Source organism: Hyalella azteca, unplaced genomic scaffold (assembly GCF_000764305.2).
Source record: "Hyalella azteca isolate HAZT.00-mixed unplaced genomic scaffold, Hazt_2.0.2 contig12678, whole genome shotgun sequence".
Lineage (NCBI taxonomy): Eukaryota > Metazoa > Arthropoda > Malacostraca > Amphipoda > Hyalellidae > Hyalella > Hyalella azteca.
The window spans coordinates 354760-375084 of record NW_025942630.1 but is presented as its reverse complement, the minus strand read 5'-3'; the positions used below and the strand labels follow the sequence as shown (position 1 = coordinate 375084).

Sequence of the window (20325 nt, the reverse complement as noted above, 5' to 3'; positions counted from 1 at the left end):
GTATTACTTTACAGATTTAGTTTGTTTATCGCAGTAATTGTATTAACCTACCTAGAATCATTGCCTCGAATAAATCCTTACAAGTCTTTTACAATAAATCCTCACAGCTTCACGAGCAACTGCCCGTACACGGTCCTCCAAGACGCGGCGCTCGGGACGTTCAGCCTGAACCTCCTGCCGGCCAAGGGCTGCAGGAGCGGCGAGGTGTGCAGCAAGTCCCTCAAGCTATTCCTCGAGGGCGACGAGTACACCCTCTCCAGGGCGCGTGAGTTCCCAGTAATGTTTGCAATATTTTTTGTTCTAGTGAGTCTCATTGTAATTCATCTTACTGCGATTCGAAAGTGTGTAGCAATAGGACACGTGCATACTAGAGACATTACATAATGCTTCAGTACATGAGCACTAGTGTGTTGCAAAGTAACTTGTTTGTTAGAGTCGGATTGAACCTTATTCTATTTTAATTATGTGCATTGCATTCCATTTGCGAATAAAATTCCTGGTGACGTGACAGCTGACGGGCGGCCGGCGCTCGTGTACCGAGACACGACTCTGGCCATCCCGGGCCACATGAATGGCCTTGTGTCGGAACGAGTGGCCCATTTCGTGGTCCTCAAACTGGCGGGCCTGGGCCTCACTGTCAAGTGGGATCTGGAGGTGAGATGCACTTTCGTCCCGGGAAACTTTGATATGAAATCTAATGCTCCCCTTTCAAGTGTGAATTTGAGGTGAAATGTATGACCATGCAGTGGGATCTTGAGATTGGGGATCAAGATTCCAAGGGCTCTCTGTCTAGAGCCCGTGTCCTGAAGCTTTCTAGCTCAAATGAAGCAAAATTAGAGGCTACAACGTATGAGGCTTCACTGCCTAAACTGTCTATACTTTAGGTTAAAGTCGGACTGGTGCATGGCCTGATCCTCGCTTTTGGTGGTACTTTGTGTAGAATAAGGTAAATCGGGATTCCATTCAAATTTGGGTAATTCAATGATGATCGTAATGAATCAAGCCAACGGCCCATTAGGAAATCAAATTTTACTTGACTGGCAGCTCTTGAGATAGCCGCTTCATGCGCAGTAAACTGTGATGGGCCTCTTTCAGATAAAGCATTTTATATTATTCTCAGCATAAGCTGGTCAGGAGATAAAATATTGCCCAGTTGTCACACGATCCTCTGATCCCATGCAAGAAGTTGAAGTCCATCTTATTGCGCCCAGCGCTGATAGCGCGCTATACTATGGCAGACATCACTTAGTTTATAATACTACAATGTTGCAATCTGTAGGATGTGCACTGTAGATCAAGATGTCGCCCATAACACACGGACAACATTTCTCTGATGAAGGATTAAATTGAGATCGGTTTTAGATTACACGTAGATGAACCATTTTCATTTATTGAATCGACGCTGTCATCTTGAATTATTATTTCATGTGAATATTTCTGTGATTAATTATTGGCCTTGATAGACTTTATTGTAACCGTTGTTTTTTGAGGACCCATTGATTGCATGGGATCATATCGACCACATAAATGAAACGTGTGATTTCAGAGTTTGACGGAATGACGGGTAAATTGTCAGGCGTAAACCTTATTTTTTATAACTTTCCAGGACTTGGTGGTGACTGAGGTAACGGAGATGCTCTGGAACAGGACTGCTGGGCTATGTGGACTGCTGGACGGCATACAGGGCAATGATTGGGCTTACGCCGATGGGTCAAGCGAGACCCAGATGACCACCTTCCTGAAGGCGTGGGAGGCCACAACGCTTGGAGGTGATGAGAATAATGAAAACATCCTGCATTATTATGTGGTCGATAAAACTGTTAAGGTTACTACGTATGTTACTACATTGTATGTAGTCACTTCCAAGAAATACATTCAACAACTTTGAAAAAAGCCTGAATATTGATCAAGCAGGCCGAACGTCCTCATACTGCAGCTGTTAATATGCTAGCTGCTCCTAATGCATTTACCCTGAACCCTCATCGTCATGAACATATGTTGGCGCTGCAGAATCCTGCTCTTCTCCGCCTGAAACACAAAGTCCATGCATCAACAATCAGGGTCTCCGCAGGAACGCCCAGCGCTTCTGCTCCGCCTTGACCCTCGACCCTCGTCTGGCGGACTGCAGGAAGGTGAGTTCGTATACGAGCGGTGGGGAGATTATTGGGCGGGAACTGGAGGAATAGGCTGGTGATGGGGATAAGAAAATGAGTATCGGTGGAATCTCATAAACCGTTCCATAGAAGACATGAAATAATGTTAAATATTTGGTCGTTGGCTTAATAACTGGAGCAATCGAAGAGTTGGATATCACATTATTTAGATGCTGCTGCCATCATTTTACATGTTTCATTCATTATAAATGAGTAAAGTTTGAGAAATGATCACTAAAAAAATTTATTGATGTTCACAAGCTGATTGACGTGACATCGTACGTGGAAGCCTGCAAGTGGGACTTCTGCAGATGCGAAGGCGAGGGCGAGACGTGCGCTTGTTCCTCCTACAGCGCCTTCGTCAGGGCCTGTACCGCAGAAGGCGGACGTGTGCCCGGGGGCTGGAGAACCGATGACCTTTGTCGTGAGTTGGAAGGAAATGAAGCCGTTTGAGATGAGCTCTTAAATATAATATCGTGAGTCCTGTTGCTTACGTGTGAGTCCTGTTGCTTGCGTGTGAGTCTTGTTGCTTGTGTGTGAGTCTTGTTGCTTGCGTGTGAGTCTTGTTGCTTGTGTGTGAGTCTTGTTGCTTGCGTGTGTGTCTTGTTGCTTGTGTGTGAGTCTTGTTGCTTGTGTGTGAGTCTTGTTGCTTGTGTGTGAGTCTTCTTGCTGCTTGTGTGTGTGTCTTGTTGCTTGTGTGTGAGTCTTGTTGCTTGTGTGTGAGTCTTCTTGCTGCTTGTGTGTGAGTCTTCTTGCTTGTGTGTGAGTCTTGTTGCTTGTGTGTGAGTCTTCTTGCTGCTTGTGTGTGAGTCTTCTTGCTGCTTGTGTGTGAGTCTTGTTGCTTGTGTGTGTCTTGTTGTTTGTGTGTGAGTCTTGTTGCTTGTCTATGAGTCTTGCTGCTCATGTGTCAGTCTTTTTGCTCGTATGAGTCTTTTTTGGCGTGGGCGAGTTTTGTTTTTTGCAGGCATTAGTAAGAGGGTCTAATTCCATAAAAAATTCGTCTCATCGGTCAAAATTTTTTGAAATTAAAAATGTATGAATTTTTAATTAAGTCAACACAGACGCGATGTTAAGCAATAATAAAAAAAACTGGAATAAAGTAGTGTCATACAGTACAGGCGTTACCCTAAAATGTAACAGTGCCTCGCAATTCTGACCATATATTGTATCACTTCTTCAACTTTTCGTCAAAAAAGGAGGTTGCGCGGGACAAGCGGTCTATCCAAGATTGAAAGTAGAAAAAATAACTATAATTGTAAATAAATCGTTGTATTCTTAAAGAAATTGACGAATAATTGAAAGTAATTTTTTCTCGTAAGAATTACGTAAATCGTCTTTGATTTCCACTTATTTGGGAACTGGAAATCGTACGGAAACCTAAAATTTCTATCAATGCAATATTTCTGTCAGCAATATTTTCAAACAAGTCCCTCAAATATTGTAATAGCGGATCATATCTGACAGCAATGGACTGCGGCTATGAGAAGGAATACCGACCGTGCATGGCGGCCATAGAGCCGCGCTGTGGACAGGCCGCCGAGGCCACCGAGCCCGAGTTCTGCGTGGAGGGCTGTGGTTGTCCATCAGGCACTGTGCTGATGGACAACAAGTGTATCCTTCCTCAGGACTGTCCATGCACTTATCATAACAAGACATATGGAACTGGCGACACTATACCCAATGACTGTAACACGTGGTGAGTAATCCACTATCACGCATGGTGAGTCGTACACTGTAAGAGACGGTGAGTCGTGTACTGTAACACATCGCACGTGATTAAATAAACAAATAGCTGAATCCACTAGTGATCTGAGGAGACAGAGGCTAGTAGATTTACACAAGAAAACCGAAATCAGAATGCAGGACTCGCACAGGATGGAAGAACAACTGCTGAGGAGCGCGCGGTTGAGGTCATCAGTGAGAACCCAAGTATTTTTTCAAATACGCCCAGTCCACGGTTGAAATAAAGGCGCCAGTGGGCCCACAGAAAAATTACGACGTCCTCATTGGAATGACCAGGGCATGTGAGAGTTACTGTGAGCGCAATTTGTATCAGTGTTCAGTAACCCTAGCTTCTCTAGACAGGAGAATGAAATAAAAGTCCTCCAAGGGCTGGAGAACATCGAGTTTGGACCAGAAGACACGGATAGACGCATCAAAAGAACTGGCGAGGTTATCGCCACCAGGACCAGATGGACTTCCGGCAGTATTGCCAATAATTGTTTCGGAGCATTGATAAAGCCGCTCAAAATGTTCTTGAAAACCTCGTTGATGGAGAGAATTCTTACTGAAGGCCTCAAAGTGGGACTGATAACGCCAATCCACAAAGGAGGTCCGAGAAACAGACCTCAAAATTATTGACCTTTGATCTTGAACTCATATGTGATCAAGGTTCTTCTGAAGGTAGTGGCTAGGAGGCTTGTCCTGTACATGGGAGGGGCCGAACTGTATAATAATATACAACATGGCTTTTGGCGAAAATGTTCCTGTTTATCGTCGTTATTGGAGCACCATCACCGCCTTGTGAACCTAATGGAGGAGGGAGCAGGCGTAGACAGTGGTATTCTTAGACTTTGCTAAAGCCTTTGAGAAAGTTGGCCGTGGAGTACTCTTCAGAAAGCTAAGGCTATTAGGGGTAGGAGCAAGCGGTTAGGGTGATCCACAACTTACTTACAGATAGAGTACAAGCTATCGCAATTGGAAACTTGAAATCGATAAAAGTTAGGGTGAAAAGCGGTGTACCACGTACAGGGCTCAGTGCTTGGATCGGTCATATTCCTCATTCATATAGCCGACATCGCCTTAGAATTTACCCACTCATCTACATCGTCATTTATGAACGACACAAGAGTGCTGATGAGGATCACAGACCACCTAGACTGCGAGAGGTTACTTACAGGATGACTTGTCGACAATCTACGATTGGGCCCTAGTGAATAATATGCTATTCAACGGGACAAAGTTCGAAGTAATGAGCTACAGAGCTGGCACAGAAGCCGGGATGCTGCATCGGTACTTGGCATCGGACCGCACAGAAATTGAGGAGAAGCTACTTATTCGAGATCTTGAAGTGTTGATGAGTACCGAAGATCACATTCAATGAGTACCGAAGACCACGTTCAATGACCACATCGAGGTACTATATAGTTGCTCGAGGGAGACAAAGGATGGGGTGAATCTGGCGGACATTTCGAACGAGAGAAGCAGCGCCAATGATTACACTCTTCGGAGCCCTAGTACTCCCCAATCTTGAATACTGCTGTCAGCTTTGTGTTCCGCTATATTCTATATAGCTATACAATTTGACTCTATCAATTGACTTTCGCTTTAAAATATCTTAAAACAATATTGCATATTAAAAATTAAAGTCAAGTTTTAATTTTGAAACGACTTCAAATATTTGCAGTACCAGGCATTAAACACATGAATACACATCCTTTGATGCATAATTATTTATTTAAAATAAGAAGAATAACACTGATTACAAGGATGTGTTATTACTGAACTATAATATAATAAAATATTGAATACAACTTGTGAATCCTCTCACTGTATTATCCTAAAACATGTCTCAATATCTTCCCGATGAGCCCTACCCTCTATTAATCAACCCTCGAATTCATTTATTATCTTTCATTTTCTTGCGCACGCGACACGCAGCACCTGCGTGGGCGGCGTGTGGCAGTGCACTGAGGTGAAGTGCGGCTCGCGCTGTGCGGCAGTGGGCGACCCGCACTACACCACCTTCGACGGCCGCCGCTACGACTTCATGGGCAAGTGCTCCTACTACCTCGTCAGGGGCGCCGACTACAGCGTCGTCGCTGAGAACACACCCTGCGCCGGGGCAATCTCCGAGGTGGGGGGATCCTCTGAAATTAAAACCTTGCATTTAATCGCAGTTGGGACAGAGATTTCCAGTTGATGAATTATTAATGCTAATTCATTGGAAGCGAGTTGTGATAAAGGCCATTATATTCAATATTATGATTCAGATTACAGTTTAATTTAAAGTGGAACGAGCTGTGTATTCACACATTAACTAACAGCTCCGAATTGAAGTTTGAAAAACGTTATTTCTTAAGATTGTTAAAATCTTTTTACTTCGCTCAAATGAGCATTTTAAATATTTCTTCTCATATTTAGTGCCTGTTCGATGAACTTGCATTCAATTTGGTCGCATTGAAAAATTAGTAGGGCAGCTCTAAAATACATTAATCATACAAACAAGCGATAAACGTACTTCCTTTAGCTATGTGACGTTTTATCTATAGTTGTAAGACAGCTTAAGAAAGAGTGAAGTTTTTGAGAAGGGTTAAAATGAATTGAAAGCTATATAGAAAGCTTAAAGTAGAGTTGAAGTTGTGGAGAAAGCTTGAATTGGGTTGTAAGTTGCGGAGAAAACTTGAGCTGAAGTTACAGTTGTGGCTTAAGCTCAACAGTATTTAAATAAAATAACATCATTTTCTTCAAGCTGAGCAGCTTCCTACATAGTGTGGAGCAACACAATTTCCTTTAATCGTAAAGGAAAATTAAGAGAAAAAGAAGTTATGTTGGTGCTTCATATTATGTTAACTAAATAATGTGGAAATTCATGTTTGAAATAGACACGAAAAATTAATGGATATTTGAACACATATTTCCATGCTTCGAGAGCTACGACGAAGCCAGGCTGATGTTTGTCATTTTTGTCCATGAATTATTCAGATTATTTCTATTAAATAATGTCACAACTAGGCGATGAACTTCCCCGCGTCGGTGGTGTCGACGTTCCCCTCGTGCACCAAGTCCGTGACCGTCACGTCAGGCTCGACCGTCGTCAAGCTCAAGCAGGGCAGGGAAGTCCTCGTCAACGGCGTCGAGACGAAGCTGCTCCCTCTCTGGGTCTCCGACATCTACATCAAGAAGGCATCGAACCTCTTCGTCGTGGGTGAGTTGCCATGCTATTCCTACGCAACCAATTAAAGCTTGGAGAACCTTCTATTTAAAAAAAACTGTGTTCACTGCAGTCATCGTTCGTTCCTTGCACTAAAGACATACGAGAAGTTTGAATAAGTGAAAATGTCCTTGATTACTTCTGTTTAGTCTGTTTCCGATGCAATAGAAATGTTTAGAGTTTCATGTGTTTTCGTGGCTCCGATGAAGTAGAAAGGCGATGAAGTAATGAGCTTCATGTTTTCGTGACTCTGATGAAGTAGAAACGCCTAGATTTTCATGTTTTCGTGTCTCCGATGCAGTGGAAATGCCGAACGGGCTGGACGTCTGGTGGGATGGACAGACCCGTGCGTACGTGGACGCGCCGGCGGCCATGAGAGGGCAAGTGTCGGGACTCTGCGGCACCTTCACCGACAACCAAAAAGACGACTTCCTCACTCCTGAGGGCGACGTCGAGCAGAACCACGTCGCCTTCGCCAACAAGTGGAAAATTTCCGAGGTATCTCATGCTGAGGCCATCAATACTAAATCATTTGGACAGGAAGTCTTAGTATAAGGAGCATGGCTTCTTTATTGTATGTGGTATAATACGACCGCCAACACATTAATTGTGTGATTAATTCCAAATTGATTGAGCACATTAATTGAATTAATCTGGAAGGCAGGTTATAGACGCGTGACATCTGTGGCTTGATAGTCGACACATACACAGACAAAAAAAAAAGAATTTAATTCATTACATATTTACCAAAATGTTTTAATGATATAAAATTTTTACCAATTAAAATTATTTATTAATTTGAAACAAATGACAGCGGTGCGAGGACATGCCGATGCTGGACGAAGCTCATCCATGCGACCGACACGTCCAGAACAAAGACGCCGCCGTCAAGTACTGCGCTAAGATCAAGTCTAACATCTTTGCCGGTCAGTCCCTTATCTTTGACGGTTAGTCCTCTATCTCTACCGGTCTGTCCTCCTATCTTTTCCGGCCAGTCCCCTATCTCTGCCGGTCAGTCCCCCTATCTTTGCCGGTCAGTCCCCCTATCTTTGCCAGTCAATCCCTCTATCTTTGCCGGTCAGTCCCCCTATCTTTGCCGGTCAGTCACCTATCTTTGCTGGTCAGTCCTCTATCTCTGCAGGTCAGTCCCCCTATATCTTTTCCGGTCAGTCCCGCTATCTTTGCCGGTCATTCCATCTATCTTTGCTGATCAGTCCCCTTTCTTTACCGGTCAATCCCCTATCTTTGCCGGTCAGTACCCTAAGTCAGTCAGTCCCCGAAACCAAGTTCTCTGTTCAGTAATTAATTCAGTCGTCCAATGCGCTGCCTGGTAATTAATTCAGCCGACCGCACTCACTCATGCGTTGTACGATTTCTAGAATATTATCAGATCTGTTTCTAGGGCAGGCAAATGAGAAATCAAAAGCTTGCTTTACTTGCTTCTATGTAAAAACCATTAGTAGAATTTCTGTGGTATCGAGGGAACTCGGCAGACTTCATGTATTATTTGGTACATGTTTATTCTCCTATTATTGTGACGAAGCTAGTATTTAGGAGGCTAAACAATATGGTATTCCAACCTCACGTATCATGCATCGCCAAAAAATACATATATTGTTATTTCTTCCTGCTCGTTGTGATTTACTGTTACCGTTAACCCTCTATGGAATATACAGTAAACTAACTACCAATCCCTTCATATGATAGGCATAATTTCTCTTTTTGATTCTATGTACGCATTCTCTATGAATAGTATTTTTTAATCATCAGTTCCTGCAAAAGTTTCCCAAGTTACAAGATCCAATTCGTGAGCGTAAGCAATATTCTGTCCCTGCTCAGACTGCCACCTGCACGTTGACCCCGAGCCGTACCACAGCGACTGCCTGTACGACCTCTGCTCCTGTGAGCAGGACCTCAGCGACTGCCTCTGCCCCATCCTCGCCGCCTACAGCGTCGAGTGCGCCAGGAAGGGCGTCCTGCTCGACTGGCGAGGGCATGTGCGGCAGTGTGGTGAGTGGGTGGTGAGTGGTGGTGAGTGGGTGGTGAGTGGTGGTGAGTGGGTGGTGAGTGGTGGTGAGTGGGTGGTGAGTGGTGGTGAGTGTGTGTTAAGTGAGTGGTGAATGGGTGGTGAGTTGGTGACAGGGTGGTGAGTTGGTCACAGGGCGGTGAGTTGGTGACAGGGCGGTGAGTGAGAGACAATGCGGTTACCACCACCGTGTGTGTGGTGAGCGTGTAACAATTGACTCAATCGTGTTGATGTTTCGATTGTGTCTCGAAAAAATAAGTCAGCGCCAAGTCTCTAAAAATCACGGATTGTTTACTTTTAAATTCTCAATGGTATAGTCGTTCATACCAGCAAGCAGGGCGAAGTTAATTTTATGCATCCCGCCCAGGCGTTCACTGCACGGGAGGTCAACAGTACCAAGTGTGCGGAGATTCGTGCACGCATTCGTGCTACGACCTGGCCACGAACCCTGGCTGTAAGAGGAAGTGCGTGGAGGGCTGCAACTGCCCCGAGGGCTTCACTCTGGACGCCTCGGGCATCTGCGTGCCCATGAGCCAGTGCCCCTGCGTGTACCTGGGCAAGGAGTACAAGGCGGGGTACGAGATGATGCAGCCTGACGCAGAGGGCAAGCGCAGCGTCTGGTGAGTTCTGTGTCGGCACTTCAGGGTACTAAAGGATACTAGAGGGTGCTGGTATCCTATCTAGAACTTACTTGGTGAAGCGAAAGTTGTCACTATTACATCGTTGGTACCGTGAACGTGAATGCGAATACTGCGTTAGTGCAATTTGTATTGACGTTGAAAAATAACTGATGTTAGTGTGGTACTATCATAGAAAAATTTATGATGGTACTGATTCTTAGAGTTGGAATTGAGTGAGTATTAGAGTGCCGTCTGTTACGACTAATACTGTTCCTTTCCCCACCATGACTCAGCGAATGCATTATGGCGCAATGGGATTGTCACGAGCCCACCCAGAACGAGCTGGAGTCGGAGAAGTTCTTCGAGCTGCCACAAGTTGGCTGTTCGGAGTCTGATAACCTAGTCTACACCGAGTGCATGCCAGACGAAGAGGCTACATGCAAGGTGATTTTAACGCCAGTGAAAAACCAAACATTGATCGTAAACTTTGAATCAATCTCACCTACCCACTTGGATCAAATTAAAAAAATGTGCAGTTGACTAATGAGAGGTCATTTCAAATAATTTGAGTGATGGGTTTCAGGGGTTTGAATCGACGATGGGTTTGAATCGACATGTGGTATTAATTTTGAACTTTACTATCAAAGCCTCATCACTTAAGTGCATCTAATTCGCTCTCATCACTCACTCACATTTGGAACTGATTAAACTGATCCAGCACTCGTCACTCGCATCATTCACACGCATAAATGATTGCAGATTTCCTTAAATTCAAATCTGAAATCAAGGTAATATAGTCGAAAAAATGTTTTAATTACCGCAGACGATGCACTTTGTTGAGAGCGAGCACGTGTCTGACACGTGTAAGGCAGGCTGCAGGTGTTCCCCGGGACACGTACGGGACACGGACACGGGTGCGTGTGTCCCCCAACACGCATGTCCCTGTCATCACGGTGGTCGCTCGTATGCAGAAAATCAAACCATCGTCGAAGAATGCAACACATGGTAAGCCTTCCATCAATGGGAAGACCGGATACCCTCACACGCTACGTATAAAATTTTTTATGCATATATGATTTTATTTGTATATTTTATAAGACATAGTCGAAGGAACCGTATATTCCATTCCGTCATACACGGAAAATTAAATATCGTGTTCATTGTCACTATAATTTCAAAAGTTTGCAAACCAAATTACTCAGTCGAGACTTTACGAATTACGTTCATTACGTATTCATCCATCCGTATACTTAATCACATGCTTCACTTAGTTAGTTCTTTTTTGATGGTCCCCTTATTCGTGCATTTTACCAAATTTCTTCTCGCCCGTCTCTCCACCACGTTTATTCCTCTTTTTTTCCCTCACACTCATTTTACTTGCTCACAAAGCAATCTTCTTTCACCCCTCCTCGCGTGCAGCACGTGCTTTTCCTCACTCTTCGTAACTCCTTCTAATACCATCTTCCTTCACCCGCCCCTCGTGCAGCACGTGCACGGCTGGAGAGTGGGTATGCGGCACACAGGAGTGCCCTCAGATCTGCACCGCTTGGGGCGACTCGCACTACAAGACGTTCGACGGGCGCCTCTACGAGTTCCATGGCACGTGCGACTACATGTTGGCTAAGGCCAAGGCCAAGGGCCCCGATAGCTTCCAAGTGTCTATCCAGGTGAGGCCAAGGCCAAGGGACCCGATAGCTTCCATGTATCCCTCCAGCTAAGGCCATGGCCAAGGACTCGATAGTTTCCAAGTATCTGTCTTGGTGAGCCCGAGGGCCACGACAGCTTTCGAGTATCCATCCAGGTTAGGCCAAAGCCAAGGGCTCAAACAGCTTACACTTGTCTATCCATGTGAGGCCAAGGCCAAGGCTCCGACAGCTTCCAAGTGTCCATCCAGGTGAGGCCAAGGCCAAAGGCCACGACAGCTTCCAAGTGTCCATCCAGGTAAAGCAAAGGCCAAGGTCTCCGACAGCTTCTAAGTTTCCATCCAAGTAAGGCCATGGCCAAGGGTCGCGACAACTTCGATGTGTCCATTCAGGTAAGGCCAAATACTTTGACACTGGTAGCCTCCAAGTCTATGTGAGGTGAGGCCATAAACAAAGGCCAGAACATGCTCAAGTTTTTATTAAGAAGAGGCCAAAATTCCATTCAGGTCTTAAAGCGTACGAGAGAAAGAGAAATCTTTTCTTCTGATATGCAGCATTCATTTGCTCGAAGGGCAATCCTTGAACATGGTGAAATAATTTTTGTTGATAACGATGGTATGAAACATATTTTTCGTATTTAAAACAATTTTTTGAATGTTAAATAACTACCATGTTGAAGTATTAGTTTCAAAGTCATATTTTCAAAATGTTAATGAACCTGTTTCAATATGATCAATGTTAATGTTGGGATAGTCATTAAATGATCTACTGATTATTGAAGTAGCCAGTTTCCCTAATTCATCAATATTTGACTCAATCATTTATATTTTTATCTGTAATGCCTTTCAGATTTTCATTGGAGAAAAAATTTGGGGCTTTTCTAGGAAAATATGAGAAGCGCGGTCCTAGCTTGGCTTGTTACTACATCCCGAATAATCATCGCAACTCAATTACCTGTCCATGATTTTTAAAACGTTTTATTAGCAATAAATCTTTATAGGTATGGCCTCTGTACAAATTATTTAACCAATGTAAATAATGAAACAGAATGTGCCGTGCGGCACCAACGGCGTGACCTGCGCCAAGTCCATCACGCTGAGGGTGGGTGGGGCGGACAACCAGGAGGTCGTCGAGTTCTCCAGGGACAAGCCCCTGCCAACCAAGTGAGGGCCGTGGGTCTTACATTAGGATTTTAGTTTATTTTGGGGCTGATTTGATTTACATGTATTGATCATATGGAGGATTGGTAAAATTACTGCATTTGCTAAATACTAAAAATTGAAAGGTTAGAAATACATCGTCCTTTAGCTGCAAAAAACAGCAGTTGATTTTCTAATGTTTTCACTTATTTTAATTTGAAAGCACTTATTATTAATTTGGAGTCTTGTAGGTACTAGATTAATTTATTAGTAATCTACTTTTCACACTAATGAAGTTTCTTAGCACCTTCACCCCTAATAACTAACGTAAGATAATCCTCACGAACAGCTCGCTGAGCCGCACGATTATTCGTGAGGCGGGCGTGTTCGTGTTCGCCGAGGTGCCCGACATGGGCCTCACCCTGCAGTGGGACCGGGGCACCCGCGCTTACCTAACACTCAGCACCCGCTGGCGCAACATGGTGGGTGCACCATAACCCACTTAATTGGGTCACTGAGATACAACGACGTGAATTATTTAGATATCTACTTATGCATTTTATAATTGCTAATGCTTACCAATAAAATGATATCTTACTGTGCATTATATAGCACAACAATGTTGTAAATTGAGCGTTGAGGCACTTGGTGTGAATTCATTGGTTAAATAGAGCGTTTATGGTGCAGGTGAAAGGCCTGTGCGGCAACTACAACGGCGACGACCAGGACGATTTCCAGACGCCGTCTGGCGGCACCGCCGAGACGTCGGCGCGAATATTCGGCGACTCCTGGCGACTGCAGAACTACTGCCCTGAGAGCTCCTTGATTGAGGTGCGGTACTGCCTAGAGAGCTCCTTGATTGAGGTGCCGTGCTGCCCTGAGAGCTCCTTGATTGTGGTGCTTGGTACCTCCCAGGTTCAAGAAAGTATTTGATCCGACTAATCGGTCTTAAAATCTTATTGCGAAAGACATAATAATTACTTTCAAGGTTAACAATCCAAAGATAGGTTGTGGGAGTGCAGATATCGGTTCTCACATGTTGATTGTTCTTCTATGGGTCGGCGTTATATGGGGGCAGGCATTCCTACCCAATATTATTAAAAGTACTGAACAATTGCTGGTTCGCTAGTCATGCCCTTTACTTTGACGAAAAGTTTACTAACAATAGAGAAATTAGACATGTTTATTATTATAATTATTATTATTATTAGACATATTTGACCGAACCTTCATTGTACGTTGCTTTATCTTAAGGTGTAACAATAACTCTAATGTCACCACCCCCCAGGACACTTGCGCCCTGCACCCCCACCGCAAGGTCTGGGCCACGGAGAAGTGCGCGCTGCTCAAGAGCGCAGTCTTCGCTCCATGCCACTCAGAGGTCCCCGTCGACGCCTACATCTCCAGGTCCTGCGACTAGTGACTAGCTTTGGGACTTGTGTAACTAGTGACCAGTGTGACTTGTGATTAATTATTTGTGACTTGCAAGTCAAGACTTTAGTAAGATTTGACTTGTGTGATCCGTATTCAATAAATTGTGACTAATGGCTTGTATTACTTGGGTAATTACAGCCTGGCATCTTGTAACGCGTGTTACTGCTGAGTAATGTGCCTCTTGACTAATTACTTGAGACTCGTGTTACTTATGACCGGCGTCTTGTGAGTTAAAATTTGATGTTCCTTGCCATTTCGCTCTGGACTTCGACTGTGGTGACTTCGTTCCGAATTTTTAGTCACTAATTCACTTCCAAAAGCCAAACGTTGTCCTTAGCTTAGTGAACCTAATTAATACGAAAATAAGTAAAAAATTCAATTGCCCTATCGAAAACTTTATTCATTACTTCTATCTAACTACCATTCATTGTTATTCACAGCGCAGAAATGGGCCCAATATTTTGGAACATTTTGCATAACAAATATCTTATGATTTACTTACCGCAAGGTGAAAATCTCGCTATAAGCGTGTCCCTGGCGTTCGCCAATGGGATCAAATTGTAAGAAATTGCAAGAATTTTTTTAAGAACATCACGAATGAGATTTTGCAATGACGTCGCACAGATGTCAGTTCGACACGTGTGGCTGCGACACGGGCGGTGACTGTGAGTGTTTGTGTACGGCCCTGGCAGCGTACGCACACGAGTGCAACATACACGGCGTGTACGTCAGGTGGAGGACTGAACAGCTGTGTCGTGAGTAGTAATTCATTTATTAATTAGAAGTTAAGATGGTAATTTTAGGTGCTAATTAATTATGTTATGAAAAAGTCAATGTTAGGCGTAGATTTGTTGGTCTTTACTGTCATTGTTTGCAAAACAATAATTTTTAGATTACCTAATAAATGATCTAAGTAATTGCCTCCTTATTTCTTGTAAAATAATCATTCGTATGACTTTTAAATCATATTTCACCTTCGATATTTGCATCAAGAGAATAACAAAACTATGACAGTAATATTTATTTCCACGTGAAGCGATGCAGTGCGACGAGACATGCGAGCACTACGAGCCCTGCATCCCTACGTGCGGCACGTCTACGTGCGACACGCTGCTGGCGCCCACGTCGCCTACGTGCGTGGACGCGACGTGCGTCGAGGGCTGCGCCAGGGACGTGTGCCCACCCGGCCACGTGCACAAGAGCGCGTCGGATAAGTCGTGCGTGCCTGCCGTGGACTGCGACAAGAAGTGCCTTGAAGAGGAGGGCAAAGTCTTCATGGAGGGCGACGTGATGAGCGAGGATGACTGCCACCGATGGTGAGTGGAGGGGTGGAGGAGGGCAAGGTCTTCATGGAGGGCGACGTGATGAGCTAGGACGACTGCCACCGATGGTGAGTGTTCGGCGGGAGGGGTGGAGGAGGAGGGGAAGAGGGAAAATAGTAGGAGTGAAGAGGGGATGGAGGGGGAGGAAGGATGTGGAGGGTAAAGAGAGATGGGAAGGAAAGAGAAATAAAAGGGAATAGGAGTGAAAGGATGGGAGGGGATGAACGGGAAGAAATATAAAAGAGAAGTATAGAAAGGGAAGTGAAGTAAGCGAGGAAGGTTAGAACAAGATGAAGCATGTGGGAAGTTTGAACCCAATATCTTTTGCCGCTTATATAAAGCTGCATTATAACTTTCATAATATAACATGCGAAACTATAAAACATTGACGTTGCTTCAGTAATATTATTGGTTTCTACAAAATAAAATAATAGGTAAAAATATAAATAATTATAATAGTTTATGTTCCTAATTTCATTCTAGCTTCTGTACCCGGAAGAAGAAGGTGTGTCGAGGCACTCCTTGCACCACTCCTCACTCCAGCACCACTGTGGTGTTCACCACGTCACCCATGGTGAATGAAACCTCCACCAGCCTTCATCTGGACGATGTCACCACCATCACCCCACCACCCACCACCCGATGTAGGAGCGGCTGGACCGTCTGGATTAACCGAGACCTTCCCATTGCCTTCAAGAAAAATACGGACCATGAATCTCTACCGGAGAGAATAGTCATGGTGCGCTAAACATTAATTCAACTCGTCTAAAATATATCAAGCAAAGTCATGAATTCCATCAAATGAAACTTTAATGTCTACGTTTCAGTTTTTAATCTCTTCTGTCTGATTCAAAGCGACCATCCAATGACATATAGAAAATTGGATTTGAATTTTCACAAGAAAGAATCGTCTTCTATCAAATTCTAGTTACGTTAATTAATAAAGTCATGAATATTTCATATTTTTAAACATGATTCATTTTTTATCAGATGTCGAATTAAATCTCATGATAATTTTTATGGCTATAATTTTAACCTATCGACCCAATAATTTAAATTGTTCACGTAATGTATATCTTACATTATTTCCAGTTCGTCTGATTACGCAAATTACAATGATTCTAGGAGGTAATCGACGATATTGTATATGCATTAGCGATGAATATTCATGCCGTGCCGTTTGAATATTTCCTCCACTATTTCTCTCACTGAATCCTGCTCAGACGAACCCAGAAAAAGGCTACTGCGAGAAGGACATGGTCACCGACATCCGATGTCGCAAGGTGGGCACCCACGAGTCCTGGGACAGAACAGGACAGCCCGTGACCTGCACCCTAGAGGACGGGCTCCTGTGTAGGGGCAGGCAGGGCAAGGGCGCTGGGCCTAGGGACACCTGCCACGACTACGAGATCTCCTTGCTGTGTGACTGTGGTGAGTACCCAGTGAAAATTTACAGGCGCGCCAGCTTCTGATTTGGACTACCAGAAGCTGACGCGACTCTAAATTTTGTTAGGGTATCCACTGGGTACAAACTTACGCCCGTTAGATAACAGATGTTTGCTTCATAGCTAGGTAAATCTCTTGCTTACATGTTACTTAGGAGTCAATAAATTCAACCTTGTCACTGGGCTTACCATGAAAGTTTTCGCATTCACTTATTGTTAATAGATGGTCTTATTACTTGCCTCCATATTTGTTGGAACCTAATCATACGCATGTCTTTTCAATCCTCTTTCTCCATCAATATTTACATCAAGAGAATAAGAAGAGCTGTCAGTTTGAAGTACAACTTTTGCTTTGGTATTATTGATAATCAATTGACTACAATAACTTACGTTCGTCCCGCTTTACTATGTCAGGTAAACAAGTTCCTTCGACTACGATCATAGCAGAGCCCGTGACCGCTCCACCTTTGGTTCTTCCGTCAACGTAAGTTTCCACAAAATCTCCGATTTTCGACGTTAATTGAAGGAATTTTGAACAAAATTCGGTCACTTACTTCAAGTTTTGGTAAACTAATGTTAGCGTTGATTAAGTTGAAAGTGTAATAGGTATCCGTATACGTATCAGGTCCATTATCGGTTGAGACTTTATCATCTACTAGTAATAGACGAGTACTGACGGTTTTATAAAATGGAATTCGAGGATCAAATGTAGAATTAAAATATTGAAATGAAATCACTGTTAGGCAGTGCAGTTCTTTGATTTCTATAATTATAGCTCTGAGAGGAACAAGAGACGTTCAAAGATCAGCATAAAGAGAATGTGGGGACAAACGAGGCTTGGGATTAAAGATATAAATTACTCGATTCTAACTCGCGATCGCGGATGCAGCATAAATACAGCTCATGATTGGACGCTGTAGTTTTTCTATTGAAGCAGTCAAAGATTATCTGCTTATCAAAATTATTGTCCTTTTTGGTACATTAAATTTATTGGACGGAAACAGTAACGGGCAATGTGCCTCTTTTCATTAACTTCGACCACTTCTAGTTAACAGCGATGCACGTGTAGTGTAAAAAATGCATATTTGATGAATTGTAACCACCCTAGGGAACCGCCGTTCATCCCTGTACCAATGGACTGCGTGGAGGAGTGGACCCCATGGATGAACCAACATCAGCCTAACGAGTTCGGCGAGTTCGAGACCCTGGATGCCATCCGGGAAGTTGAGTCCTTCTGTCCCCGCCACTACATCAAGAGCGTTGAGTGCAGGAACGCCGACCAGTCACGGCTGTTCAATTTCGTCAAGTGCGACATCAATGGAGCGACTTGCAGGAATAACGGTCAGTTTCATGAGATGTATTCTTTTAGTAGTCATTGATTTAGGACAGACGAATCACAATTTTTAAGCGGTTTCATAGGAACCATTTTAGTGACTTGACAGGAATGCAATTATTGAAGAAATGGATGAAATACGTTATGCAGAAAAGTTTCTACCACTAAATGCGGATTGAGAAGCAAGCTGCCTGCTAATAATTCAGCAGACTGATTAACTAACCGAATATTTTATAATTTACTGAGCAATAACTGAAATATTTGCTTCATAAATTCGAGGTTATAGAAGTCAGCGTGTTGTCATATTAATCCGGTATCCCAATCCATGGCAACAGGTGAAGGTAGCTTGAAGTACTGCTTTGACGTGGAGGTGCGGGTTCTGTGTCAGTGCCAGTGCCAGGATGGTCTTGGAATGGAGTCTGGCACCATTCCTGACAGTGCCATAACCTCGAGTGCCAGCCTCATTCCTGGCATGCAGGACACGGCATATCGGGCCAGGCTCAACTCAAGGAACCGGGATGTTCTGAACGATGAAAGATTTCCTGTGGGCGCGTGGACTGTTCCAACTGTAGGACCTGTAGACGAGCAGTGGCTGCAAGTGAGCACGAGATAAATTTATGACCTGTTATTGAACTCTGACGAGTTGTATCACAAACGTTTAATCAGGATAGTAAATTTTACGAAACTTTGATTGACTGCCCAGCTTCTCTTTACCTTTGAATTAATCTACGAGCGTTTGATAATGTCGTATTTGTCAGTAAATACTTATTTTGTCTACTGTCGATTCTTGAGTGTGTAACGCTAGACAGCTGGGGTTAAAAATAAAAAAGTTTCTTCCTCTAATTCCTAGTTTCTTCCTCTAGTCTCATTATCTCATTTAATCCAGGTTGATCTTGGTGAGCGCAAGGAGGTGACGGGGGTGGTAACCCAGGGCTCCCCATCTGGCCGGCTCTTCGTCTCGCGGTTTGCAGTGCAGGTCTCGTCTGACGGCTCCTCCTGGACTGAAATAAGGGACCTTAATGCCGACCATGCTAAGGTGGAGTGATCTCCCAACTTTATTGAACCTTTAACCAATAACTTGATACTAAAAGTCTACAACCCAAACAAAATTTAGAGGCATACGTAACCCTGCATTAGGGCCGCCTAGGACTCGGGGAGCACGTGGAGCACGGCTCAAGATCCAAAGAGCTACCGGCCAACCCACGTCATACTCCCATGCGACTATAAAGTCAATCGGAGATTCTGACCAGAAACTGATTCTGATTCTGGGCCAAGCAGACCCAGAAAAACTTTGCGCCCAGTGTAGCGACTATTCGGTCGAAGCCTAGGCGGTCCCCGAATTTTGTTATGGACTATAAATTTTTTATCTTACTACTATTGCCTAAAGATTTATATGATTTATAAACATTTGCAGCAATAATCTGTATTAAATAGCATTACTAGTCGAGAATTTACTGATTGAATTTTCGTTTCTAGTTCAGAGTCTAATAATTCAAATAGTCTGTGTTAGAAAATCATGATAATAAAATGTCAGTCTTAACAAATAAAAAGCAACTAATTTTGTTCCCGGCAGATTTTCGTCGGCAACACAGACGGCAGTTCGGCGGTGACTAACTTGTTCCCGGCGCCCGCGATGGTGCGCTTCGTAAGGGTCGTGCCCCTGCCGGGGGGCCTCGGACCCGCGGGCGGCGCCCTCAGGATCGAATTAAAAGGATGCGATATGCCAGGTGATATATATTTACTCGTAATGCCTTGAATAAACATAGGTCTTTTAATTACATCTATTAAGATGAATAAAATCTACATTATTTCAAATAGCAGAAATATAATTTACTGCTTCCATTGTTTGTAACATGAATAACACTATTCAGTATTCTCGTAATATTTTCATATTATTTTTGTATTGATTGTTTCAACTCTATTATTAAAATTTAGGCATATAGCTGTATTCTACAGTAATAAATGAAATTGACATCCGAATATCAAAAGTTAAATTACCGATCAATGAGCAGAAGAAGTGGAGCTGTCGACGCTCCCTCCCTTCGCTACGACGGTGCCTCCACTCCTACACGTGACCGTGCCTAGAGAACCTGTGTGTACGGACGGGTGGACCCCGTGGATGAACTCGCACACACCCATGCCGGGTGACTGGGTGAGTGAGATACGAGCATTGCATTAGGTATGTGACAAGGCGGGGCTGGGTGAGCAAGATACGAGCATTGTATTAGGTATGTGACAAGGCGGGGGCTGGCTGAGCAAGATACGAGCATTGTATTA

General features: G+C 43.8%; 1 protein-coding gene across 1 annotated transcript in view; it reads left to right on the top strand.

Moving 5' to 3' along the window:
- Window positions 1-20325, top strand: part of LOC108668835 — an 85967-nt gene that overhangs the window by 8174 nt on the left and 57468 nt on the right. The window contains exons 11-39 of the mRNA XM_047883346.1: window positions 108-265; window positions 512-654; window positions 1607-1769; window positions 2011-2132; window positions 2415-2577; window positions 3618-3849; window positions 5814-6009; window positions 6888-7080; window positions 7388-7584; window positions 7901-8012; window positions 8926-9096; window positions 9480-9732; window positions 10026-10176; window positions 10556-10737; window positions 11219-11399; window positions 12423-12538; window positions 12864-12996; window positions 13202-13345; window positions 13803-13921; window positions 14573-14703; window positions 14985-15264; window positions 15754-16009; window positions 16494-16701; window positions 17130-17199; window positions 17824-18056; window positions 18384-18646; window positions 18935-19084; window positions 19622-19775; window positions 20061-20200. Coding sequence (XP_047739302.1) covers window positions 108-265; window positions 512-654; window positions 1607-1769; window positions 2011-2132; window positions 2415-2577; window positions 3618-3849; window positions 5814-6009; window positions 6888-7080; window positions 7388-7584; window positions 7901-8012; window positions 8926-9096; window positions 9480-9732; window positions 10026-10176; window positions 10556-10737; window positions 11219-11399; window positions 12423-12538; window positions 12864-12996; window positions 13202-13345; window positions 13803-13921; window positions 14573-14703; window positions 14985-15264; window positions 15754-16009; window positions 16494-16701; window positions 17130-17199; window positions 17824-18056; window positions 18384-18646; window positions 18935-19084; window positions 19622-19775; window positions 20061-20200 — 5014 coding nt within the window. The remainder of the gene's footprint in view (window positions 1-107; window positions 266-511; window positions 655-1606; window positions 1770-2010; window positions 2133-2414; window positions 2578-3617; window positions 3850-5813; window positions 6010-6887; window positions 7081-7387; window positions 7585-7900; window positions 8013-8925; window positions 9097-9479; window positions 9733-10025; window positions 10177-10555; window positions 10738-11218; window positions 11400-12422; window positions 12539-12863; window positions 12997-13201; window positions 13346-13802; window positions 13922-14572; window positions 14704-14984; window positions 15265-15753; window positions 16010-16493; window positions 16702-17129; window positions 17200-17823; window positions 18057-18383; window positions 18647-18934; window positions 19085-19621; window positions 19776-20060; window positions 20201-20325) is intronic.